Genomic DNA, 26,688 nt, shown 5'->3' with positions numbered 1-26,688 from the left:
TGTAGAGACCTGATGCAGGGCAGAATAAGAGCTTCCCTGGCCATTTGGTCCTGTCCTTGTTGAAGGTCCTTTGATACCTGCTCTTTTGGCAAAAAGCGGCAAAAAGCAGCATTAGCAGTTCTGTGCATTGTCTGTCCTGTCTCAGCCCAGCAGTGTCCGACCTCTCACTAGAGGGAAAACCTTTGGAGCTTGAAGCACCAAATCTGTAGCATTGCTGAACTCTTCTGCCACCTGGGAGAGCAGAGATGGAAATGGAGCTGACATCCAGCAGCTCCGGGTCCTCCTCTGACCCCACCTCTGACTTGTCTGCATGGCACTTTGGAGGTGATGAATGTCACCTCACCTCGCTTTGTGCCTGCTTCCTGTGTGGTGGTGGTAGGGTTAACCACACTGTTGTCTTATATGGTCATTTGAATCCCCTGACGCTTCCTCAGAGGGCCAAAAATAAACTCGAGCCGAGTGAGCAGCTGAATCCAGCGCAGAGCAAGCCGTGGCCATCTGCTTTTATTCAAAGCCCTGATCGGCAGGCTCGCTCTGTCTCTGTGGATGTGTGTCTCTGCTTCTGCCTCAGCATGACCTGTTTCTCCTACTCGGAGTATTTCTCCTTATTTCATTCATGTCATCGCCACTCCAGACTGGCGGCCCAGCAGACGGGCCGTGCTCAGCCATCCAGCTCGGGGGAAGCCTGGGGGGTCAGGCGAAGGTACGACAGCAGCCACTGCGGCACATCCCAGCCTGTGTAAGTGTCTCCCTCTCCCTCTCCTGCTTTCCCTGCTGCCAAAACAAGCCTTGCTACCCACTCTCTCCCTGAGACATGTCTTCTGGGTGGTGATGGTGCCTGGTGGGGGGAAATGTGGTGTTCATCTGGAGGAGGTCTCGCTGACACCTGCACCTCACCCTTGCTGCACTCCTGTTCTTCCTTCCAACCTCCCCGCTGCCCCAGGCCATGCCTGTGCTCTTGCAAGTGACCCACCTCAAATATCTCTTGCTCTCTTCTCCTTCTTCTTCTCTCTCCATCCCCCCAGTGCTCATGTCCTGGGGACTCTGGGTCTGTCACAAGTTCTGAGGTGACAAGGACAACAGGGAAAGGATGACTGCACTGTGGTTAATTTACATAGGCTGGCTCACTTATCAACAGGATAGATGAGGCAGGCAGGTGCTGATAGTAACTGCACTGGTATTAAGTTCAGGGCTCAGCAATGGGGAAAAGTAGAGGGGAAATGTATCACAGTATATAAACAAGGTGAGAAAGTCCAGTCCTTCAAATAAGTATTTTATAAATGCTCCCAAGATGCCATAGCTGTTCCCAGCCATACCTGCGCTGTCCAGTCACACAGAGGAGGGCTTACTTGTCCAAGGAGGAAACTGTCTTGAATGACTGATCCTCCTGGCCTTGTTTTGCTGTTGGCAGAAGCTGCAAATAAGCTTAGTTGAACACAGTCATGGATGAGAAAAGCAGACTGTGGCCTGAGCTCTGTCCCAGTGCCTGTGTGTAGTGGAAATGTGTGGACCATGACAGGTTTATTACAGCTCTCTGCAGTGCAGAATAGATACCTGCCCTTAGCTATCAGATGACAAGAGTAACGTGTTACAGGCAACATTTCCCTGTGTCCTGCAGAAAAGAAACTCCCCACCTTTTCTATCTACCCAATACAAATTTTGTTAAATCCATCTTCCAAGTCCCTCCCTGGATGCAGGGACTACCCTTCCACCACTCTTCCTTTCACCTCTCATCCAGCTCTATAATCTCCCCCACCTTCCCCTGCATCCTGGCTGATTCAGGCTCTGTTCCTGGCCCTCAGCTGGCATTGCACTCCCTGACCTTGTGAAAACCTCTTCCTGCTACAACACAAATCCTGCCTTATCCCTGTCACCTGCCAGCTTCCCTTGGCCACACTGAAATCACATCCTCTCACTAGGTGCTCTGCACTCCTTGCATGCCTTTTTTATGCAGTAGAAGCCTTGAGAGCAGGCTATTCTTCTCCACCAGGTAGCTGCATAGAGTTCAGTGTACAAGAAGGCTGATAAACCAGCCCTCCTCTGCTGCCAGGTAGAGCAAAAATATAGCTGGGAAGTCCTAGGAGAGCATGATGGCATGACTGGCATTTTTATTGCCTTAGTCTCAGATCTAGGCAGTGATGATGTTTGGCTTCACCTGTGGAAGTGGTGTTCCTTCATCCTGCCTGCATCTCCCCAGGCTGTCAGGAAAAGGAGCTTCTTGAACGTTTCCATGCTCCACTGAACCTCTTCTTGAACACTCAGAATTGACCTCACCATACATCTCATCTGCAAGGGGTATTTATTATCTTGCCTACTGGTCTTTGAAATGCAGTAACTCTTTTGAGTTGCCTATAAGGTTAAGATTTGCTCGTATCTTCAGACCTCCTCCATAGTTTTAATGCTTGTATTTTCTATAGCTGATGAAATCCAGGCAGCAGAATGTGGTGGGTTTTTGCAACAGCCAACTATAAGTCAGGCAGAAAACAAGGATTTCACATGGAGATTCATTAAACCTTCTGTTCTGATCTGGAATTTTCTTGGCTAAAGCATCCACAGCCTGGTCCAGCAAACCCCCTCATCTTACTCAGGAATCATTTAAGGTCAAGGAACCCAACAGAAGTTTGCCTCATTCAACATCTGAGGGCTTAAGCAGAACAGTAACTGATTCTTCACACATTTTTAACCCCAGCACAGATCCAAGGTGCCCTCCTGCTTTCCCTGAGGTCTCAGATAATGTGATTTACCTTGCATTTGCTGTGAGCCAGCCCATGCACAGACCCCTGCCATGGCCCACCTGGCATGCAGTAATTCATTAAGCACCAGTAATTATATTATGTGCCCAAATCCTGAGGTCACAGCCCTACATGTGTAACTTGAGCTTTTGTACTGAACAACAGATGGTCTCAGCAGCCTTGTGCCAGAGGTGTTGAAAGATGAAGATCCCCCACCTCCGCCTCCTCTCCCAGCCAAAAATGCCAGTAGTTGCTGTCAACAAAATGCTCAAACACCTGTATAAAATCCATTATATGTACACAATTAGGAATCTTAGGTTTAGTCCCCAGGGTACTGTGAGCAGTATGGAGATCCAGCCGTGTCCCTGGGACATCCGGCCAGCAGATATCAGAAGGTCAGTCCATTCCTCCCAGGAGGGCTGTGGCCAGGACAGCAGCTGCCTGTTCTAGCTGTTATCTTCTCAGGCAAAATGCCTGGCCTTGTGTCCCATATCTCTCCTCATTCCAGTGTTGCTATTTTTGTGACCCTACTGTCTTGAAATCACTGCTTCCAGCTATAGAGAAGGAGCAAGTGGCACCAAGTACTATTTCACCTGGGAAATGGTGTCTTTTCCCATTCTCTGTTGAGAACACCTGTTGCACTCCTGGCCCTGAATTTTTCCTCAGAAAACCAGCTTGGTGACTTCTTTCAATGCTAATATCAGTGTTTATAGCATAGATTGTGTGCCTTTGGGCAAACTGAAATTAGTGAGCCCTGTGTGAGTTCCAGCCTGTTGGTCTGACCAGCCCCTACAAGGCAATGGAGTTCAGTGCTGGTCCTGTTAACTCCCATGAGGTGCGGAGGTTGCACTAGTATGCTGCTTTGTGAGGAATCCTGTGCTCACCTGCCCATATTTTTCTGTCTCTGATCTCACTCTTTTGTGGTATTTTAGACTTTCCTACAGTTTCTGCAGTTTCTGGTTGTTCCCATCATCACTAGCCTGTGTGACCTCCACCACATGCTGCATTCCTGCCGTGGCAATGCTAGTAGACTGAGACATGCACCTCTCTCCCACATCTCTCTGTCTTCAGGACTGCAAGATTTTCTCTGTAGAGCTAGTTCAAACCACAAATGCTCCAGTGCTTTCTGCAACTTCTTGTTTTCTGTCTCTGAAACTATAACCCACGTTCATTTTTTGCAAGTCCCCATTAGAACTGGTAAAGTGCTTCCTTCCATCGTGCTGAATCTTAGTCATTTAGTGCCTCACAATAACAAAGCTGCGGGTACCTTGTCCCAGCACAGCTCAGCTGGAGCCCAAGCAGATGCCAACACTGGAAGGCACAGCCCACCATCATGCACAGAGCTGCTGCCCACCACGGGCAAGGGTCCTGCCTGCCTTGGCTGCAGGGTACGAGCTCCCAGCTCCCTGCCTCTGCCATGCTAGCAGCAGCAGAAGGGGTGGAAGGAGAGTGGCAGGTCCTGCTCAGGTGCTGCTGACCTGGGGAAAAGGGCTGTCAGGCAGTGTTGGGACTCCTGCTGTGTGGGGAGACTCACAGGAGCTGTCACTTGCAGTAGGATTGGTGTGCCCAGGTCAGCCCTGCTCTGCAAACACTCAGAGAGCTCGGAGAAATGGGTTGCTGCCCAGAGTGTGCGGAATGCATGCTTGGCAGAGGGATCTGGGTAGGTGGAATTTTTTCAATCCTCCCTGGATGGAGAAAGGAGAGCCAAGACCAACACCCCAGTGTTCACATGCTCTAACCAGAGGTCTCCCTGCTTCATAAGTGGACTGGCTAAAATCTGAAAACAGGACTGTGTGAGGAAATAAGAAGTACATTAAAAATACAAGAGTAAGACTTATTGATAATTTCGGTTAAAGCCACCTGCAAATCAAATCTAAAAATTTCTTCAAGGATGAGCAGGGATAATTCTCTTTGAAGGTGATCTTATTTAAAAGATCTCATTTGGAAGCACCATGCCACATGGGATAGTGTGGTGATACAATTATCACAGTCTTGGGCACTCCACAGTGTACAGAGCAATGTCAGGGACAGTCTTCCTCAACTCCCAACACCTAAAATATAAGTGTTTGTGTCAGACATTTGTTACACCTACCTAGTTCCCTTGCATTCTGAAGGGAGTGATCAGTACCTCCAGTGATTCTTCTCATCTGCTGTCAGTAACAAAATTAGAGAAGATAAATTTTACCTTTACAGGCCCTATGGTGTCTCACTGTATGAACACGTGTTATATAGGCTGCAGGGGTTCACTCTTTTGGGCAAATAAAACAGTGATGTTGCTGCAGAAAACTTCTCAGTAATGAAGGAAGCAATAACCAAGTTTTAATCTTGTTTTAAAGAGAAATTGACCCTGTAGTGGCAGCAATCAGGGATGGAGATGAAAAAGCAGTAAGCAACATGATGAAATCAGGAAAAAACCTTTCTGTACCTAATAAGGATGGCTGGATACCCCTCCATGAAGCTGCATACTATGGCCAAGTGGGCTGCCTGAGCCTGTTGCAAAAAGGTCAGTGAAGTTAAAACTAAGTAATTACAAAAGGGAAAAGAAGAACATGAATAAACTAAAAGGCCAAATTAGCAGTATTTCAATCCTCACCTGGGACTGTGTATGAAGCTTCCTTCCAACCTCCCTGCCTGTATACTAATTTCATCTTCTCTTGGAAAGTAGGTTTCCAGACCGAAGCCTCTAAAAGTTAGGATATTTGGGAGAAAGTGATATGGGATATATTCTGCCAAGGCCTGGATTTCTGATGCTCAGGCCTTGAAGCTGAGCTGTCACCTGTTGTGAGCTGCTTGGCTGCTCCAGGCTGACAGGAATAACCCTACATTCCCCTGGGGGGAGATCCAACCCAACATCTCTTTGCTGGTGCCTGAGGTTAATTACTGTAGTTTGTTTTCAAACTTCAGGTGAAGAACAGTTGCTCAACAACTTTCTGCATCACTAGTGGCCAAAGCTGAAAATTTTAATTTAAACTGAAGACAGGTTTCAGTACTCAACCTGAATTATAGTAACATTATAGTGTATTCCTAACTTACATTGCTTATGGAAATGAATAAATGATAAAAACTGAAACCCTCAAGGATTTAGAAGGGTGGTGGTGCTGCAGATACTTGTGCACTCCATGCCACAATGACTCTGGGCTCACCATTCCTCCACAGCGTACCCAGGCACCATCGACCAGCGCACCCTCAATGAGGAGACAGCTCTCTACCTGGCCACCAGCCGGGGCAACCTGGACTGTCTGCTCACCCTGCTGCAGGCTGGGGCTGAGCCCGACATCTCCAACAAGGCCAGAGAAACGCCGCTCTACAAAGGTGAGGAGCTGTTCTTCCAGGGATGCCGAGCTCTGCTGGCACCACCAAGGCAAAACTGCAGGATCTCGTGTGATGAGGTGCTGAAAGTCAGTGATGAGCTCTGGTTTTCTGCTTCCCTGTGGTAGTCCTCTATCTCCCGTGCCTGACCTGCCATGCCATGGCCTTTTATCCCATTCTGTCTGTGTAGACAGGAATAGCAGCTGTCCTGCAGGCTGCAGGCTGTGATGGGGTGCTGAGGGTGAGGGGCACTCTCAGTGGGGCCCAAAGCACAGGCTGTCTGCACAATGTCCCAAACTTACAGAAAGCTGGCCAGTGAAGGACTATGTATGCTCTGCTGAACAGTAGGGCCTAAATAGCTGTTAGATGTGCAAGAGATGTACAACATGGGGAGGATTCCACATACAGTAACTGTAGACATGCCAGTGATTCATATACTGTGGGGGTCAGGCCAGGCTGTGTGCTATAGGACAGTCATACAATTATAAACAGTTCAGCAAGGTAGATAAAGTATTTAACACAGACATATTATTTGCTGCTGGTTGGAGAGAACACTTTCTTCTTTTAGCAGACTGTAGCTATGGTATTATGAAAAATCCTTTGCTGAGATTTTTCCTCTCCTGAGAAGCTGAGGAGCCTCAGGAGAGAAATGTAAATAATTACTATCTGCTGCTGTGGAATGCAACAGGTGCATCTGTGATTGGTCCATGTGGATTGTTTTCCATTGATGACCAATCACAGCCACCTGTGCCAAGGCTGTGAGCAGTCACAGGATTTTGTTATTCTATTCTGTTCTGTTCTTGTTGTAGCCTTCTAATCTCTCTGTTCTTTTAGTATAGTCTTAATGTAGTATTTTAATATAATATTTAACATAATAAATCAGCCTTCTAAAATGGAGTCAAGCCTCGTGTCTCCACACACAGAGAGTCATCAACAGCAGACTAGCAATATATCCATGATATCACAAACACTCAGAGGAGACCTCTCACACCTTCATGTCCAACCTCCTTTGTTCCTGCCATGACAGTTTTTAGCACTCTAAAACATTAAAAACATATATTACACGTTAAAGCTTGTAATCTTGCCTCCAACTTTGGATGCCTAGTATTAGAGCTGCTTTTAAAATGCTTTTGTTTTAAAATTCTGGCTTTTAGTTGACATGGGAAAGGCTGTTCAGCTGTGCCTTGAAGACTCAGTAGTGGTTGTAGTAGTAGTAGTGCTCATAGTAATAATAATCACAACAACAATGATATGAAAACACCCTTTAGCCAGAGAACTGTTACTAAGAATGGGCTAGCCTTGATGCAGTATCTTCTATACTATCCTCCAACAACAATAAAAAAGAGTTTAAAAGAATGTTATAACGAAATAGTCATCATATCATATGTAAGCAAATTAAATAATATGTAAGCAAATTAAATCATATGTAAGCAAATTAAACTCTGCTGAGCTATGTATAGATAATTACAGAAATGTCTAATTACATAGTTGCTTTCAGTATATGAGTGACAACTGTTTATGGGGGAGAACACCATGAAGCTATTGCAAGCGAAGAATCAGAACTAAAACATGGGACCTCTGTGAGAAAAAGACACTATTATTTCAAGGGAAAAACTAATTGCTATGAAATGTGCTTCTCTTCTGTACATTTTACAACAGATGCCAATTGGGTTTTTTCAAAGTAGCTACCCATCCTATGAACCTTTATGTTGGAGTCCTACCATTAACATGCAAGGGAGGCCCCAAGATTTGAGATTCAAAAAACTATGGGCAAATTGGTAGAATAAAAATCAACAAAATGCTATTAGTTATTAAGAAACTATATTTATCTCAGGATGGTCATGAACTATAAATTGAACTATAAATTGAGAAAGTGCTACTGACTCACACAGCTGCTGGTTTGAGCTTTTTATATTTTCTTGTCTACGTGAAGCTTTATCTGCAGTCTACAGCAGTAAGATAAAGAGTCATTTTGCACAGAATTTGGAAAGAAAGTGTTCAGGTCACATAATTTCTGCAACATATTTGTTCTTCATAAATTACTTCCTGCTCCTTATCACCTCACTGTGTCCCTGTGGTTTCCTGTTGGTACAAAGGTGCTGGGCTGGATTCCCCCAGTACCAGACTTGACACAAGCCCTGCACAGGACACTTAGCCAGGTCCAGTTGAAGACTGGCTTCACTGTCACATCCTTTCTGAGCCTCAGACAATATCACTTGGCAGCAGCCTTTGCTCTCACATAGACCTAAATGGATCTTTGGTCTTACTATGACCTACTCGTATGATATTGCCTTGGGCTGCTTGAAACAGACAAACAACACCCAGAATATTTTCAAAATCCTGTCCTAGTGTCTTCCCTTTTTTCTAAAACAGCTTGTGAGCGCAAGAATGCAGAGGCTGCAAGGCTCCTGGTGCAGTACAATGCAGACACCAACCATCGCTGCAATCGAGGATGGACCGCTCTCCATGAGGCTGTCTCTCGAAATGACCTGGAGATCATGGATATCCTTGTGAAAGGGGGTGCCAAGATTGAGTCAGCAAATGCCTATGGGATCACTTCTTTATTTGTGGCAGCTGAGAGTGGGCAGCTGGAAGCTTTGAGATACCTTGCAAGATGTGGTGAGTACAGCTTACATGCATCAATTCATTTAATTCTTAATAATTCAGAGTTTCCCAGTAATTCTCCCTGGCTCAGTTTTTCTGTCCCTGGAGGCCAAGCCTAGCCTGCAGAGGCACTAAGACCCTGTTGCTCCTGAAGGTGGAACTGGGTATGGTCTTTCACAGAGCATGGTTTAGACACATGCGCTTCTTCAGCATTCATTCATGGTCACCTACTTTGAGAAGTCATGTGGTGCGGTCTGGCTGCATTTCCTAACAGCTTTCTAAACCCACACTGCTGCACACATGTAGCCCAAAATCCAGTCAGTCATAAAAGGCAGCTGCAGGTGGTAATAGATGGCAGAAGTTGAACTCCAGCCAACCCCTTCTGCTACAAATATGTGCAGTGATGGGCAAGGTTAACTGTCCTCATAATTTATCCTCTGAAAATAGATAAAGTACTGCTGTAGAGTTTATGGGTTTATGTCAAATAGAAGCAGACTCACTCTCCCTATGTGTAAATGTTCAAACACATAAACAGAGTGAATTTTAATCTAATTGACACAAAACCTATCTTTTACTGCTCCAGTCATGTAAAACAGCTTTACAATAAGCACAATGCACTTCATACTATTCTGAAGCATATATTATTTTCACAGTGGACTAATGTCTTCAATGTAGGTAAGACTTGGGTCCTGCACTTGCAAAACAAGAGTTTACCAGTAATGTAGATAAGAAAACGTTTTGAAAAAATTAGTATTATTAAGAAAGGTATGAGAGTTGGGAAACCAAAAATGTATTCTGCTGCCCAGCTAGTCTTGTCATAGAGTTTTGTATGACCAGTTAGTTCATCATGATGCCTATGACTTAAGAAACTAAGCCAGAATGTGATTTGTGTTTCAAATTAGATAGATATCAAGATTTCCTTAAAGTTCAATTTTGAGGAAAATACACAAGAAAAATCCAATAAAACTGTCCAATTGTTTCAAGCCCTGAAAAGCTCTTCTGAGCATCCCAGGAATGATATCATTCATTGTTTATGATGAGCAATTTTCATCATAAAAAAGGTTTCTTTCTCATTAGGAACGTAGTCCTGTGTTATGTTTTGTCACTGTAATTCTGCTGATGTTTCCAGCTACAACATCTTCAAAGGGCCAAACACAACACAGATGTTTCAGCTTAGGGTGAGAGCCCAGGGACATATTCTCATTGGCAGGGAGTCTTCACGATCAAACAGAAGACTGATCAGGTTCTTTATTGGAGTTTAGAAGCAAAACTCCAGTGAACTGTCATTCCCATTTAGGATACACATAGAGCAGCCTTCCTGAGAATACCATGGTACAGTATATGACAGCCAAAATCCAGGGTTAAGGGCCTTAAATATCTACAGCAGAAAAATCTAGATTCCATATTGTTTATGGCAAAACAGTATTGTCTTGGTTTATACTTTCATGTTATTTATTAAGCAAAGTATACATTAGAGCTCAAGAAAGAAATTACCAAATAGTCTAGCAGTTCATTGGTAATATTTCTTTTTTGTAGAAAACTTAACATTTGAAGGCTAACTCCAGCCCTCAGGAAGTGAAGAGATGTGGCCTCAGGTGCTATTTTGAAATGTAATATTCATTGATTAAGGCACTCCCAAATAAAACCTTAGAACTGTTTATCAGCACCATGCAGATGTCATTTTATAGCGTATTCTTTTAGCTTGGATACATACTAAAATTAAAAAGAAGCATAAATACTATAAATCTGTGTAATACTTACAGTGTGACAATATAGAGTATAAATGATAAATATAAATAAATATACAGCATAAGTAGATATCCATAGAATTTTGGAGAGCGCCTATTGAGATAATCTAGTTCAAACTCCTGCTCAGGAAAAGTATATATACATAGTGTAAACACATAAATATTAATGGAATTGCTGTGTTTGAAGGAAAGGCCATGCCATATAAAGAACAGCCCATTTAAATTTTTTTTTTACTTTTGAGCTGAATAAAGCATGGATTCATGATTGAGACCTAATAATGCCACCCATGATAAACTGTCCCTCATAAAATTCCCCTCATATTACAAACCAATGTAAATCTATGATATAAAGGTGTATAACTGATATGACTGTGCCACCTGTGATATGACCATGTTCACATCCCCATCCAGCACATTTCATAGCTCCAGGGTAATGGAAATATAAGTGTTCACTCAAAGTATGTTCCTCCCATCTCATTTTAACCTTTTGGTGCTAAAAGGTTTTCTTCCTTCCTAGGTGCTGACATAAATACACAAGCCAGTGATAACGCCTCTGCTCTTTATGAAGCCTGTAAAAATGGACATGTGCCCATTGTGGAGTTTCTTTTGTCCCAAGGAGCAGATGCTAACAAAGCCAATAAGGATGGCCTGTTACCTCTTCACATAGCAGCCAAAAAAGGGATTTGCGAGTAAGTTTTAGGTAGTTTCATGGTTTCATCTTTTAGACAAGAATCCAAAGTCCTTACAAAAAGGAGAATGTAGTGTCCCAGAACCCGTTCTGAGCAATGCAGACACCAGCTGAGAAGTGGGCTTTCTGCTGGCAGAGCTCAGGCTGGACAGTGTGTTTGGAGGTTGGGATGGGATGGGGTGAGCAGGAATGTGGGGTGAAAGATTCCTTTCCTACCAAGACATCATCTATTACAGCTAAATGACATCATGTATCTTGGAAGTGGATTAAACTGAAGTCCTCAAAATATTCTTAAAATATAATAGAAAAAGTATTGATAGGGAGTGTTAGTCCTTAATAGCATTTGCAGCATGGTTTGCAATAATTTTCCTACACTGTGATTCTTGTGCACAAGCAGAAGATGCTGGATTCATCTCTGGTGTGTTCAGGTTTTAATAGCAATAATTCAGTTGCTGACAGTAGGAAGTGGTTAAGTGAATCTCTAGGGCATTAGTGAGATTGTCACTAGAATATGTTACCCAGTTCTGATATCCTTCCTTTCAGAAACCTTTCAGGAAATTGTAAAGGCTTCAGAAAAGAAGGACAAGAATTTCTTATGGTCTGGAAAATATATTTTATTAGTGAGTGATCAAATAACTCTTATTAACAGATAAATTCATAAAAAGATCCACTGCTTTCTTTCTGAAATTAAATGTGTTTGGGACAGAGCTCAGCATATTTTTTAAACAGAGAGGCAAATAATTAGTGGAAAAAATAAGCAAAAATCAGGTAGAATTTCCAGTCCTCTAAAACAGAGATTTTTCTAGGAAAGTGAAAAACTATATTCTATGACAAAGAATATAAATTTAGAAGATGCTGTCTGGGGATGGGATGTTGCAGTGTCATGTAAGTAGTAACCTGGGACATTGCAGCATGCTTCTGAGCCTGAACTCCATAGCATTTACTTCTGAACCTAGAGCAAGTTTTAGTTCCTGCTTTTAATCCCTCACTGCTGGAAGAATAAGTGACCCACAGCTAATTTTTTATTGCTGTAACAGATCCCTTTGGTAACTGTAGAGAACTCTTCTAATTATCACAGTTTCTACCAAAATATTTCTACAAGAGGCAAATGAGAGTGTCTGTCCAACTGCAGTGCCTGTTTCTGGACAGGACAGCTGTCTTTGCAGTGAGCTCCTCCTGTGGATTCCTACATATTTCACAGTATCTGAGGAATAAAAGCTTTTAACATCACTACACCTTCCAAAAATATTTTTCATTTAGAAATTTCTAGAATTTAGATTTGTTTTGCAATGCAAATTAAGCTTCTCAAACCACTTTGATAGACCTGAGGATTTTAATATTAGTTGGAGTAGGCCTGGCTCCTTGTGCAAGCTGTGTATTCTAGAGGGCAGCTCAGTGTCAACTTATGTAACAGGTTTATACACTTATACCATATACATGAATACACTGCACTGACTAACACAAGCATGATTCAAAAATCTCTCCAAGGTTTGAGTTATAAAGGCATTTCCATGTGTGAGAGACAGAACTCAGCTTCAGTTGTTCACTTTCTAAAAATTTTATCTGAAAGTACAGTAAGTTGATCTGAAATATACAGAGGATGGGCCAGCTCTCTTTCCCTCCCCTCAGTGGTCTCACACTCTGACCTGAAAAGAAATTTGCATGGAAACTCCACAACCTGAGTTCACCCCTGGGTTATGAAAGGAAGGGCCTGATTCAGGGCTCATATCTATTATTCCCAACAACCAGCAGCATAAATGAGCCTAGAATTTAGTTCAAACCCTGCATTCCTTCACTTGTAAAAGACTGAGAACAAATATTGTGCATAACTGCTGCAAACTAAGTAGAAAAGAAAGACAAAAGAAAAATATATTCTCTTATAAATATTTATCTAAATGACAAAACTTTAGCCTGTTTGGCTGATCATTCTTAATTCCTCTGGTATTCAGTAAAATAACACCCTTCATGGTGACCTCTGTATTCCTGCAGATTTAGTACGTAATTCTGCAGGAATTCCACACTTCAACTTTTTGCCAGAGCACGAAGGCTCCCTACCATCAAAGAGCCAAGAATGTGGTCCCAGGGCTCAAGTGTCAACTCTTGTTGCTTGGTGTTTGTTTATTTTAAATGACACCTTGTCAATACTGACCTGAAATTCATAAGGGTCATCTCATAAGCTGCAAGCAGTCATTTAACTCTTTCCCCCTTAGAACTGAGGAGTTGAAAAAGAAAGACTTCATGAAGCATGGGCAGATTTATTAAGTAAATACAAGTCAGTAAACTCTTGGCATGCTCACACTAAGGATGCTCTGCCTCATCCTCCATATATAATCTCTAATAAATAGAAAACACAGAAGCAGGTGTCAGGGATTAGGGAAATCTTGGCAGTATTTAAAAACTGTACATGAAACTCATCCCTGCGACAGACGTGGGACGTGGTCTGACTTTTCTGGCTGTGGCTGCCTTCACTTGAGCTGCATTTTCCTTCTAGAGAAACAGGAAATGCTCCAGAGGCACCATATTACTGAACTGACCCACTCTGGAGGGTGAGAGACACAGGTTCAAGCTACACAATTAAACTGGTAGCAACTTGATGCTTCCTGCTTGTCACACCAAAATAAATGTGGGGTACAGGGACTGTACTGAGCTTTATGACACTGCAGCATTTGGATGCAGAGCCTCAGCATGGCACCCCTGCAGCGAGGTTCAGGTTCCCCTTGCAGACAGAAATGATCCAGTGCCTCTTTAACTCAGATGTGGAGAGCTGGCTGAAGCACATATGCTGGAGGGAAAGAACAAAACAGACCCTTAAATCTTCAAAACATTTGATCATGGGATGAGTAATGCTGGTACTTGGCGTAGTGTCCTCACAGTGCTCTGTGCCCTTTTTGTTATTAGGCTCTTACAGAACATTTGCTGAGGGTGGGAAGTTGCCAGCTCACCAGCACCCAAACCTCCTGCTCCCTGGCAAGTGTCACAGTGCTGGAAAATTAGTGTGACTGCTTGGAGAAAATAAATAAGTGCTTAATGTCCCAAGATATTTACATAATTTTAAAAGCTTTTTTGTTTAAAAATGAGATGTAGAAGTAACTTGGAGACATCAACAGTCCATCACGTAAATAGGAACATAATCCTGTAAAATTACATCTTCAACCCTTATTTCAGCTCCTAGGAGCGTTGGAGGCTCAGTGTTTCACAGGATCACAAGATCATCACAGACTAAGGTTTTACTGGCTTAGCTCATTATGTAAATATATGTTTGAGGGCCCAGTGTTGGGACCAGCTATTGCAGTCAAGCTGAAGATATGCAGCATTTTAAAGGAGACACACTACATGGTAGGAAAGTGAGCTTTGCATGTTTGTGTGTCACCAGAGCTGCTGACTGCTAGGTGGAGTATTCTGCATGGGAGGGAAGGAGGAGGAGGAGGTGTGCTTGGCTTCCCAGCTCACACAAATTCCTATTTAAGATACCCCCTCTACACAGATATTACAAAGGGAGTGTGGGCAACTCCTGACACAGCAAGCAGACTCAGGTTGGATGATCCCTAGGGTGTTTCTAAAACTACGTTTCCTTGAGGTGACTTGTCTATATCTACAGAATCAACCTAGGGCCTTGGCTATGTCACCCAACTTTATAAGCAGGAAATGAAGGTTTAACCCATAGAGTTGGTCATTCAGCTCCGTTGACACCTGTGCAGACATAAAAATGATCCTGAGTTTGTGACTGCCAGGCTCCTGTACATCATATATTTGAAATTTATATTAAATATTAGAGCAGCTTGATTTATGTTGTTGTGTTTAAGGCCACATCACGCTTTCCAATAGCAATCCCTCATTACTGGGGTTTAGGACTTGGCTGCACACTTTTTCTCCCTTAGCTGAAACATGGAAACCAGCCTGGAAAATATTTTTACTTCTTTTTCTCCATTTTACTAATTGTCTTTTTTGGTCTTTTTGGCTCCCTGTGATCTGGGATGGGCATTGATAGCCCCATGAACTTGCCACAGCCAAAAGCTGCACCATGAAGGCCTACAGGATAAGGATCAGTGCAGGGTAATAACTGAATTGTAAAATCTAATAGGGAAGGCCTGGGAACCAAATGTGTAGTTTATCCTAGCTCAGTCCTCTAGACATGGGGTTTCACCTCCTGTCTGGTGTCAGGCCTGATACTGTGGCTGTGACCCACAAGACCTGCCAGCACTTTTTGTTGGTACCCTTCTCTGCTAAGCAGTAAAGGAAAACCTGAGAAGGGGAGATACATTCCCTCTGCTGGCACCTCAGGCTGGAGGTTGTGTACCTTTTCCTTCAGCCCTACCCACAGCATGATGATGAAGGTGAAGAATATCTGGTAGTAGTTCCTGGCTGGTTACCTGCCATTTGGGCCGTGGAACCTAAGAGAAGTTACAACAGGGTGGGTGAGTGCCAGCATTTCATCTCTTGCATTGTAACTGTCCCTGTAGCTGCCATTACCTCACAGAAACTGAGTGATAATCTCAAAAAAATGTGTTTTTTCATGAAAGGGGAAGGTCAAACAACTCATATTTTTGGCAAGACTGGTGCACAGGGAGTTGCTGACAGGTTTGAGGTTTGCAGTCTGGTTTCTATGAGTTGTTCCTCTGCCTGAGTTAGCGGGCTCTGCCTTATGGGTACAACCATATTGCTATGAATAAAGCTCGCTGCAGGGCTGTAGATCCCCTAGAGCTCACTGCTGCTCACTGAGTCTCCTCCTGGCAGGATTGTGTCCATGCTGATCCCTGTGACCAGCCGCACCCGTGTCAAGCGCAGTGGCATCAGCCCCCTGCACCTGGCGGCCGAACGCAACAATGACGATATCCTGGAAGAGCTGATAGATGCTGGCTACGAGGTCAACACTGCCCTCTCTGATGAAAGGTCCTGCCTTTACGAGGACAGACGCACCACCCCACTCTATTTTGCTGTTTTTAACAACAATATCTACGCCACAGAGCTGCTGCTGCAAGCCGGAGCCAACCCCAATGTTGACCTCATTAACCCATTACTCATCTCCATCCGCCATGGCTGCCTGAAGACCATGAAACTGCTTCTCGACCATGGGGCAAACATTGATGCCTATATATCAAGTCATCCCACCACATTTCCAGCTACCATCATGTTTTCAATGAAGTACCTTTCCGTGCTGAAGTACCTCCTGGATCTGGGCTGTGACGCAGGTTCCTGTTTTGAGTGTCAGTACGGAAATGGCCCACACCCTGCACTAAATTACAGGCGGGAGAGACTTAATGATCCTCAGGTGACCAGGGAGCCAGCTGTAGTACAGGTAAGCAGGACTTCTAAGGACATCTCCTACCAGTGGGTTTTGACAACATTAGTGTATTTTTTCTTCCAACTTTTTTGTGAGAGACAGTGCCATGATCCCTACTTTATTTAAAGAAAAAAAGGCTCAATATGAGACAGCAAACATTCCAAGTTTGTGTCCAACGACTGCAAGAAGGTAGGTAACAGCTATTGTGGCCATAGCTTGAATTTACAGTGAATTGTGGCCATCTCGACAGTCTTACCGACAGTTCTACAATGCTATTTTCCTCTGGACCTGAGGTGCCAGAAGTGTGGAATATTTTCTTGACAAACATATGGATGATAGCATATGGGAGGTAGAAACCTTCTTTTTTAATCTGCCCTGTAGGATTTGTTTTGTCTGATACCAAATGTTAGCTACTGGTTACATGAAAACAGTCAACTGCTTCACTCTGTGAGGGTAAACCAGTGAATGTGAACAACTGCAATTTCTGAGTCTACTGGAAAAGCAGTCATTGAGAGAGAGCATAAATTATTACATTAGCTGTGTGACAGAGTTATATTTAAAGATTTCACAAGAGATTAGGAGATTATGTCCATGATTTCTTATTTTCGAAGCCACTTAGAGGCTTTAGATATCTATATTTTATACATGTATCTTTGCAGTCCTTTCTAAAATGCAGCTGGGCTTAGCTTCCATTGGCCTGGAATGGGACTCTCAATCCCTTAAAGAACTTTGCAGAACCTCAGATTATACTTATTTTTTTCTGATTTCCATATCTCCTCTCCTTCCAATATATCTCAAAACCTAATGCTCCACTCAAAATTTGCTGTCCTTCAACATGCTATACAAAAATGAAACCTCAACATGGCAGTTTTTCTACTTTGCAAAAAATTGGGGAAGAAATCAGCTTCTATCTAGTTTAAGTGCAGCTTTGAGGGATTCAGCAGAGCCCCAAAGGTATGGTTACCAATATATGTTCTTTTGTGGTGGAAAGAATAAAGGAAAACATTAAGTGATCCTAGAAAATCTTGACCTTTTTATCAGTCTGTCTTCCAAAAGACTTTACTCTCAGGTAACATATCTGGGGGAAAGAAAAAACAACCAAGAAGAAAATCTTATAGAGAGAATTTTAGGAGTCCATCACAATAATGTCTAATCCTAAACAGGGCTTTACCCTCAAGAGTCTTTTGTCACAACAAAATTCCTCCAGTATACCATATTTTTTGTCAAAGAAAAATTTATAAAATACATCATCTCTAGTTCTTGATCTGTGATATGGTAGCACACTGAGTGAACAGAGAGATGGAATTCCAAGACAAGTAGACAGGGTTTGTCTGTAGCCCTCTATGGTATCCTAGCCACTCAAAAACAGTTCCTTCTGGATCTCACCTGAAACTATTGCCTAAGAAAATATTGGGTCACTCACAAAGAGTTATTGCCTCAAAGGTCACATCATATGAGGCAGAGATAGGAAAAAAAGTAATCCCTTCCCTCTAGGGAATTAAAAAATCTAGTAGATTTTTTAATTTGCTTTTACTGATAGGATTTTGGCTAATAAAAGTGAGGCTTCTGTGGTAGCTTCATGATATGTAGTTATGATATGATTTATATTCTGAAATATGGAGGATCTTATGATACTGCACCCTCCTCTGCACAAAGAATGTTCTTCTATTTTCTCCTGTAAGATAACGTAAGGATAGTAAATCTTAATTATTAGTCTTTATAAAGGCCATGAAGTACGGTAACTGGATTTGGAAAATGCACAAATATAAATCATAACTGATGCCACTAAGTTAATGTGTCCTGGAGAAAGTGAAGGCAGAGAAATGGTTGCTGAGTCCCTGCACGTGTGCGAGCGGCCGCTGATCCCGGGCGGTGGGCACGGGCAGCAGGAGCGCTCTGCCACGAGAGGGCATTCGGGCTTCTGCCGAGAACGCAGCCCCAGCGCCGCCTTGTCCCCGACTCAATCCCACTGCCCGGTGTTGCAATTTTGCATTGTTTTTCTTTATTTTGCTACGCTTATTTTCCTGCAATGTGTTTTGAAACGTGTTTATTCCAGAAGATGTTTCTGCAAGCCTAGCTTGTGAACAGGGAAGAGAGAAAAAGGCAGGCAGGGTCTCTGGTGGAGACAAGAGAGCAAGATCCAGCGTTTTATGGCTGTACATGTGTTTTCATCTCAACTCTCCTAAAGCAGTCACTGCAAGGAGGTGTTGGTCAGGTGCCTGGTCTGTGTCTCACACGGGTAACTGCATGGCAGTGACACAAACACTGCAGTGACAGCCAGACATACAGAACTGCGCTCCCTATAAGCAGCCCAGGTAGGAAACTGTGGGCTGTCCCCTGCCATCCTTCTGACATTACTGTCTCTAGTTGTCCTGGGAAACATTACACGGTGCTGTTTGGTGAAAAATTAGTCAGAATAATAAACACCTCTGTGAATGCTCTCACCTTGAACAAAATAACCTTATTTTCCACAGCTCTATTTTACTAGGTGAACTTATAAAATTTTACTTCTGAATAAGAGTATCCACAAAAGAGTTTAATGATTTTGAGTTAGGACTCCTGCATGAATAATCAAATTTGATCTAGTTAAAGGAATTAAAACTGAGAGAGCTTTAAACTGGTGCATTTTCTTTCCTGTTTGGTGTGGGCTTAGAAGATGTTTGTATGAGTGACTAAGTTGAAGGATGGTGCTTCAGCCATCATCATTCAATAGGGTTCAGCCAAGTGCCTGAGTTCTTATCCACACAGCATGATTGAATTCATGTTAAACTTCCTGACTGCTTGCATGCAGATTATGTCCACAGATATCTTCATTGTACACAAAACTTAAAGAGAGACAGATGAAACTGACTGGTATAATATACATATTTAGATTCAAGTGGGCAGATTTTTTTAAATAAGACTGCTTAAAGTCAGGTTCTTAAGTCTGTTCTTCATCATCTCTGTAAGAAGGCCTCCATGCAATGAGTTTTGGTACTCTGCAGCTATACTGGAAACAATAGAAAATTTGCATGATCCAGGACTTAGTCAGGAAAACACGCCTCTATTAGGCACAGGATAGTTCTCACATGAGTAAAATGTCCAGGGATTCATCTGTGCAGAGATTTCTCCAGACCTGTTTCTAGTAAAATGTTTGGCCCCCCAAAGCTGCAGATACTAGAAGGTTCACAAGAAACAGGAGGTGCTGCATTCTTCTGAATCTCCCTCTTTCCCTGAGATTCCATTTTGCCCCCCAAAGCCCCACCAAGAGGGGAAAGAATCCAGCAGGCTATGTCACAGGGCCCTAGACTGCATGGACCTTCCAGCAGCCCCTGACTAGCCTGGGGCAAAGTTCTTCTGCCCTTGCATTTCTGTGGAAGTAGGATCTTAGGACTTGTTAACAATTCAGCATTATTCCATGCTCCAGAGCTAGAACTTTGCCAGGGATTCGTGTCATCCTGTGAATGCAAAGACGGGGTTCTACCCTCAGCTGGAAAACAACAGGCTTTAGTTGAAGTTTTCTGAAGGGAAACTGGTGATTGCCATCACAGCTGGTAGAAGGGGGGTACCATCAGAGCTATCAGGAATACTGCAGTTACTGTTTCCATGAGTGCGTTTATGTCCCACTGATGGTGGTCCATCTGTTTTTCCTTGAAGTTTTGTGAAATGGTGTCTACTCCAGAGATAAGTCGCTGGGCTGGGCCGATCATCGATGTTCTTCTGGATTATGTGGGTAATGTGCAGCTCTGTTCCCGGCTCAAGGAGCATATTGACAGCTATGAGGACTGGGCTGTCATTAAAGAAAAAGCAGGTATGGTCTCCCAAGAGAATCCAGCACAAATAGTCCCACTGTTGGATTCAAAACCACAATCACCATCTCCTCTTAGTATTCCTCCCATAAACTTGAAATCCTTGAAAGGATTTCCCTGCTGTGACTGACCAGATATGAGTGTCAGAAATTTCTGGGGTGTCACTGACCCTGTGGTGTGAAATGCACACCAGCCATGGATCTGACCCACTGGGAATGAGCACAGCAGTGCAGAAAGGGCCGTTTGAGTGTAGCTGGGGTTCAGTCAGATCAGGACAGGTGGGCAGCACAGCCATCACCACAGCAGCCTAGCAGGCAACAGTGGCCTTTAAAGCCTTTATTAATATTCCACTCTCCTAATATCCTTTCCTTCAGGAAAAAGTCTTTCATAGATATTATCAGAATCAGTTTTCTGGCACCAAACTTGGTACCTATTGTATTTATTTTCAGTGGGAAGGCTGAACACTTTCAAGTGGCTTGTTTAAATCCTGCTACAAAGCCCACTGCTATGGCTGAGATGGGTACAGCACCCCGTCCTCTAGGCCCACATCTTTCCCCATGCCATGCCTCAGAATACATTTTCTGCCACCAGACATATTATCCCTTCATTACAGAAAAAAAAAAACTTTTTTCATTCTTCCTTCTCCCATTTTCCTCCTGACACTGTCCTGCCCAAGCTGAGCTCAAGTCCCTCAAGTTAAAACCTGTTCTGCTCACGTTTCTGACCCGCCTGTCTTTCAGAACCTCCACGACCTCTGTCCCATCTTTGCCGCATCAAGGTACGGAGCCTGGTTGGAAGGAACCGCATTAAACTCCTGGACACGCTGCCCCTCCCAGACAGACTGATCCGCTATTTACAGCACGATTACTCACAGTGACCCCAAGCACACCGGGTATGCGGCAGCTTCCCAGCGGGGCACCCAACGTCACCACCGTGGCACAGGTGCACACCGGGGAGGAATTGCTGCTGGCTTGGTCAAGCACCCTCCCATGACTAATCCAAGAGAAATTTGCTTTTGAAGCACGAGTGAGAGGAAAACGGAGGAGACAGCTAACATAGGAGAGTGCTGTTAGGTTTTTCAAGAGAAAACATATACAATTCACCTCTGACCTTAGTCTGCAAAGAAGAAGAAATGAAAGCCAATACTGACAAATGAGTAGTGCTGAAGCAAGTATCAGTGAGGAACTCAAAAGTGTCCTGAAGCTGTGGTGGAGCTTAGCATCCTTGCCATGGTCACAATTCAGAACTTGTCAAGAATCAATGTGTTTGGGAAAACAATCACATTACCTTCACTGACTGAGATTTTTACTGTAGTTTCTATTCTATTGTTTGGATTTCTGCTAAGTGTGTTGGTTGCTAATTCTCTGATATTTTGACACCACCTTGCTAACACCTTTACATCTTTTTTTTTTTTGTACATTTCTTATTAAGTACTTGATTTATGAACCTTCAAATCTCAGAACTCTTTAATAGACTAAAATCCAGAAATGGTGAATCTTTTAAAAGTCAAGGAAAGGTTTATTTAAGGAGGATGGAAGAATTATATTTGCACATAGTGAATACAGTTCATTCTGTATTATATTTGCAATAGGAAGTAAGTGAAATTTTGCTTGAGAGAATTTCCTAGACTAGTGATTTGAAAGCAACCCTCAGGTCTTTGGGATTTTTTTGGTGTGAATTAGAAGTAGCTGCACTGTAAACAGTAGGTTTATGCTTTCATGAAGCTGGTGTCAGAACAGAACAAAGCCCTAGAGGAGCAGGAACAGAGAGTGATATGAAGGAGAGAGGCAACACTGCTGAACCAACTTACTCTCTTCCTTCCCCAGAAGATCTTGTCTCTATAAAAGCCAGCCTCTCCAATCTCCTTGGACCTCTGTGGCTGTAACAATACCATGACTGAAAGTAAGTGAAATTATTTCAAAATTATGGAATTCAAATTGCAAAATTTATGGAAATTAATACCTAGAATGAGGCTTCCAAATTCCTATTCAGTTGCCTAAGCAATGGCAAGTTGATTGCACCAGGTGTTGTTCCACTTAAACCAGGGGAATCATATACAGTACCAGATATTACTGAGGCAGAATAAAAAATCTCAGAATTTAGCCCTGAATTTTCTGACTTTGGAAGTTTGAAGTATCTTTTAGTTTCCTTTGACGCTGATGAAAGTTATTATCTCAGCTTCTTTGAAAATTAGGTCACCTATTTACAGCTCAGATCCACAACTGATTTACGGCAGCTTAACAAGTCACCATCTATCTGCTGAACCACTATAATTGTCCGTGAAATTCTTTTATTGAAGTTTTTAACAAGTCACATTCCCTCACAGCTGGGTAGGCCAAGGAGCCCATGAACAGTTATTGGCAGAGACTACAGATCACTTGACAGGTGTGACTTGGTGAACTGCTTTGATGAGTGCTTTATTCCTCACTGGGCACCTAAGAAAGAATGAAAGAAACTAAATTTGGAACTACATCTTTGCAGATCTTATGCTAGAAGCACACTCCTTACCTTAGGTGACAGAGGAGCTGTGCACCATGGCCTGCTTGGAGTCCCCACCAGACACCTTACAGATCTGGTTTTGTTTGTTGGTCTGCATACCATCCATAGAATATGATAGAAATCTAAGTAGGGAAAATACATTGCACTGAGTTTTATTGTGTGGAGTTTTATACCTTAACACAGGACTAAAGTGTGTTGCACAAATACAAGTAATACAATCTGTCTGGGCACAGACTGTGATGACTTTGTGTGAAATGTCTTCATCGCTTGTGGGGACAGGATGTGAGCAGAAAGAGCATTGGTTACAGGATTGCTTACTCTGTCCACTGCTGTCCCTTTTAAAAATGCAAAAATAGAAAAACCAACAGAGTTTCAATTCACATTGAACACTGCTCTTTTAAAGCTTTGGAAAGTCCAGCGAGATTCCTCCACTGGTGAAATTTCATCCAGTAACTGCCTTTATTGCCAGTTTAAGATCTACTCCCTTGTCTCCTGCAGGGTGAACAGGGTTTAGGTTAGAAAAACATTGGGTGGAGAGAAAATGAACAAGAAATCGCTGTATCAGTTCTGCCAGTGAAGGCCCTGTACTGGTAAGCAGTACCTGTAGAGATAGGAAATCACTGTGGAGCTCATGCATCTCTCACTTTGTGGGGCTGTGCAACAAAGGTCTGGGTCTTACATTGATATAAATCAGAAGTCCTTGAAATCAGGTTAAGCGTAACAAAGCAGAGTTGTAGAGGGTGATGGATACAGACAGAGTTTGGTGGAGACCACTTCAGAGTTTGGTGCGCAGTGACAGCCCTGGAGACCCTGGCAGGTAGAAGGGTTCACAATCACCAAGTACATGTATAACTCCAGAAGTGGGATTTCATAAGTGTCCCAACCTGGGAATTTCCCCTGAGCCAGCATTTTTGTGTCCACAAAAGTCTAGCAAGTAGCAATTTATTTTAATGTTCTTGGAGAAGCTGAAACTGGGTTTGAATGGGATAAATATGGAAATCCTGTTTCTTCTTTCAACCAAGAGACCTTCATTTCTTTTGGGAGACCCATGTCCTGGTTGCTGTCAATGATCTGTCCTGAGCAGGAGTCACTGAGCCAGAGAGCACTGGTCTGATGGGAATATAACACAGCTGTGGGAAGGATAAGTGCATGCTGTGCACAGAAACTGAGGTGAGAAGAGTCTATCTGTTATAGGGGGGAGTCTGGTAATTACAATGTTATTAAGTCCTTTCTGCTTGATCTTTAAAGCAAACCTTCACACACTCAGTTTACATTTACTTGCACTGAAATGGAGCCCACTACCTCTCCACTCCAGTCACTGACATACTATTTTGTGCACAATACTGAATCTGCACAAATTCAATGTGCCTTTAATGCATCTATTTACAAGTTACTGTGAAAAGAAAAATACTCCAAAACCCAGGCAAGCCAGGCTTTGTAAACAGATCAGTAATTCTAGTGCAAGATAAAGTGGCTTGTTTCACTGAGTGTGATAGTTAGACTCCTTCAGAGATGATGACTTTATGTGAAATGTTCTAGGAATATTTCATGACCAGGTTACTGTACTTTTTTTTTACTGCAACATGTGCAATTCACTTGATGTTCTTGTGCACTTTTTTGATTTTTTAATTTCATTTTGTATGAAAGTTTTTTTCATTTACCTCTCCCTTCCCATTATTTATAAAAGCTACTGTGTTTTTAAAAGTTGAAATCTGCACTGTTCTAGTAAATAGCAGCTCTCGAATGTTATGTTTCCATCTTTCAAACAACATATGAATAAAGAAGTAGATTCTTAAGGACTATCAGCTGTCCTGAATAGCAACATCAACCATCGACCAGCCAAACACAAAAATATCCAGAAAAATTCTGAATCAATTCAAGCGTGAATAATTAATAATTCCATTGTTCATCTCAGGGATGAGAGAACAGTAAGTATTGCTAGAGAGAGACAGAGTTGCCATTATTTGCAAACCTTTTGGAAAGTCTCACACATCCCCATTCAGGGATTTTGAATATACTTAACAATTGTCTTCTGTTCATTTGTGTTTTACTTCACTGCTGCTCCAGTTCAAAGCCCCAGTAAGGGCCACTGCCTGCCTTGGGTTGGGGGGGACTTTCCATGTCACAAAGGATTTTAAAAATTAACATTAGTTTAAATCTGAGTGTAGGAGCATAAATATTTGAGTCAGAGGTCATTTAGAATGGTCTGTTTCAATCCTTCATCACAACTTTAAAACACACTATTCTACTACATGGAAAATGTGCAGCAATATACATTCAAATAAAAAGGAGTTTAAAGGAAGTATAAAAAGAAAGCTAGGAATTTAATATTCACAAGATAGAAACTTGGTTTTAACTCTCTTCTTCCTCTGGATTTCTTCAGAAATAAAATTTATACAAAGGCTACCCACTTTGCCAAGTGGATTTAATTTTTACAGAAGTAAATTAATTAATTTTTACACCTTAATTCTAGTGTGATCCACAGCACTTAGAAATTTCCCTAATGAACTGAAGGAGGAACACTTAAGCACAACAACTACTGCAATACCAGTAGTTCATTCTGTGACCTAGTCTGGCCACCCAGATGGAAATCCAGACCAATACCAAGGAGGCTGCTCTGTATTGATAGTACTGAAACAGAGTTCAGCATCTGGCTGCATCTGGATTACAGCAGAGACACAGAGCTGTTGATGTGAGAAAATCCCCCCATTTCCATGTAACAAAATTCCTTACCCACAGGCTGTAAATTAAAAGCTATTGTTCTCCTACCTTTAACTTCAATGGCTCTGGCTTTTGTTACACTCCTTTTGGAGAGGGATGGAGTTTCCTCATGGATTTTTTCCAAAAAAGGGAAAAGCATCTAAGTATGTTCCTATATTTACTTCTTGATCAAGAGCTAACCTGAAGTCTTTAACCTCTAGACCGGCTTTTTAGCACCTCACACCTTGCATTTAGTTCCAGGTATGTGCTACCAAAGACATTTCCTGCTCTCTCTCCTACAGTCCATACTGGTTTGATACATGTATCAAGTGCCATAGCAGGGAGAAAGCAATGAAAGCCATCTCTATTTCTACTGTTTGCCTGCACTACAAACACATTACAGACATTGTTTCCATAAAAGTGAACGCTGGTGGGATACATGAGGTTTGAGGAAAGAGCAAACCACTTTTAGCCTGGGAGTAGAATCACAGAATATTTTAAGTTGGAAGGGACCCACAAGGATAATCAAGTCAGTCACTCTTAAGTGAATGGTTCATAGTGGGATCAAATCCACAGCCTTGGCATTATTAGCACCAGGCTCTGACCAACTGAGCTAATCCCAGTGGTAGTTCATATCCTAATAAAAGCTGCAACCTGGTTGTATAATACCAAGGCAATTAGAAGATACAAAATTATACTCTACAATTGCTTCAGATGATTTTTTTTTTTTTAAATGACTGCAATGCACTCAAATGAAGCGTTTTCTGGTTTTTCCCTTGTAGAGATATCAGGAGTCAGAGAGAGCTATGCTAGTCACAGACCAATCAATCAAGGCCACTTTTTATTGAGTCCTGGGAGAAGTTCCCATTAGCTTCAGCAACAACAGGTTCAGGCCCTGGGAGATGATGGGTGTCCTTTCTTTGGCCCTTTTTTGTCCCAAAATATACTTTTCTTTATTTCAGTGACCTTCTCCAGTATAGCCAAATAGACACATACACCTGCAACATTAACCCTCTCATATTTCATGATCTGTGTCTTAGTACCACTTTCTCCACGGGTTTAAGAGAAACCTAACTTAAAACACTTCCTAAAAATTCTCCAATGCCAATTTGTTTAAAAAAAAATTAGAAAAATACTAGGCAAAACATTTACAGTTAGATCTTGTGAAAACATCTTTAAATCAGGCAAAATAAAAGATACCTCTCACCCAGAAATCAAGGCAGTCTATTTTTTACTTTTTTCTTCCATCACACCTAATGGTTTTGTATTAAACTAATAAGATTCTTCATTTATTCTGTTGATGCATGATCCAATTCCTGATGTGGAAATTCATCCCACT

The 26,688-nt window shown here is 42.5% G+C and overlaps 1 protein-coding gene across 4 annotated transcripts in view; it reads left to right on the top strand.

The window, feature by feature from the left end:
• The window catches only part of ASB2 (ankyrin repeat and SOCS box containing 2), a 47,806-nt gene extending 22,389 nt beyond the window's left edge, over positions 1-25,417 (top strand). For 2 of the 4 annotated variants that reach the window (XM_041472003.1, XM_041472002.1), the window contains exons 4-11: positions 619-739; positions 5,069-5,235; positions 5,889-6,044; positions 8,415-8,660; positions 10,911-11,082; positions 15,816-16,377; positions 19,999-20,152; positions 20,891-25,417. In XM_041472003.1, coding sequence (XP_041327937.1) covers positions 619-739; positions 5,069-5,235; positions 5,889-6,044; positions 8,415-8,660; positions 10,911-11,082; positions 15,816-16,377; positions 19,999-20,152; positions 20,891-21,027 — 1,715 coding nt within the window. In that variant the 3' untranslated portion in view covers positions 21,028-25,417. The remainder of the gene's footprint in view (positions 1-618; positions 740-5,068; positions 5,236-5,888; positions 6,045-8,414; positions 8,661-10,910; positions 11,083-15,815; positions 16,378-19,998; positions 20,153-20,890) is intronic. The other 2 variants (XM_041472004.1, XM_041472005.1) reach the window with 2 other exon arrangements.
• The last annotated feature ends 1,271 nt before the right edge of the window (positions 25,418-26,688 follow it).

The sequence above is a fragment of the Pyrgilauda ruficollis genome, unplaced genomic scaffold (assembly GCF_017590135.1).
Source record: "Pyrgilauda ruficollis isolate IOZ18807 unplaced genomic scaffold, ASM1759013v1 scaffold28, whole genome shotgun sequence".
Taxonomy (NCBI): Eukaryota; Metazoa; Chordata; class Aves; order Passeriformes; family Passeridae; genus Pyrgilauda; species Pyrgilauda ruficollis.
This window is presented reverse-complemented; position numbering and strand designations above follow the sequence as displayed.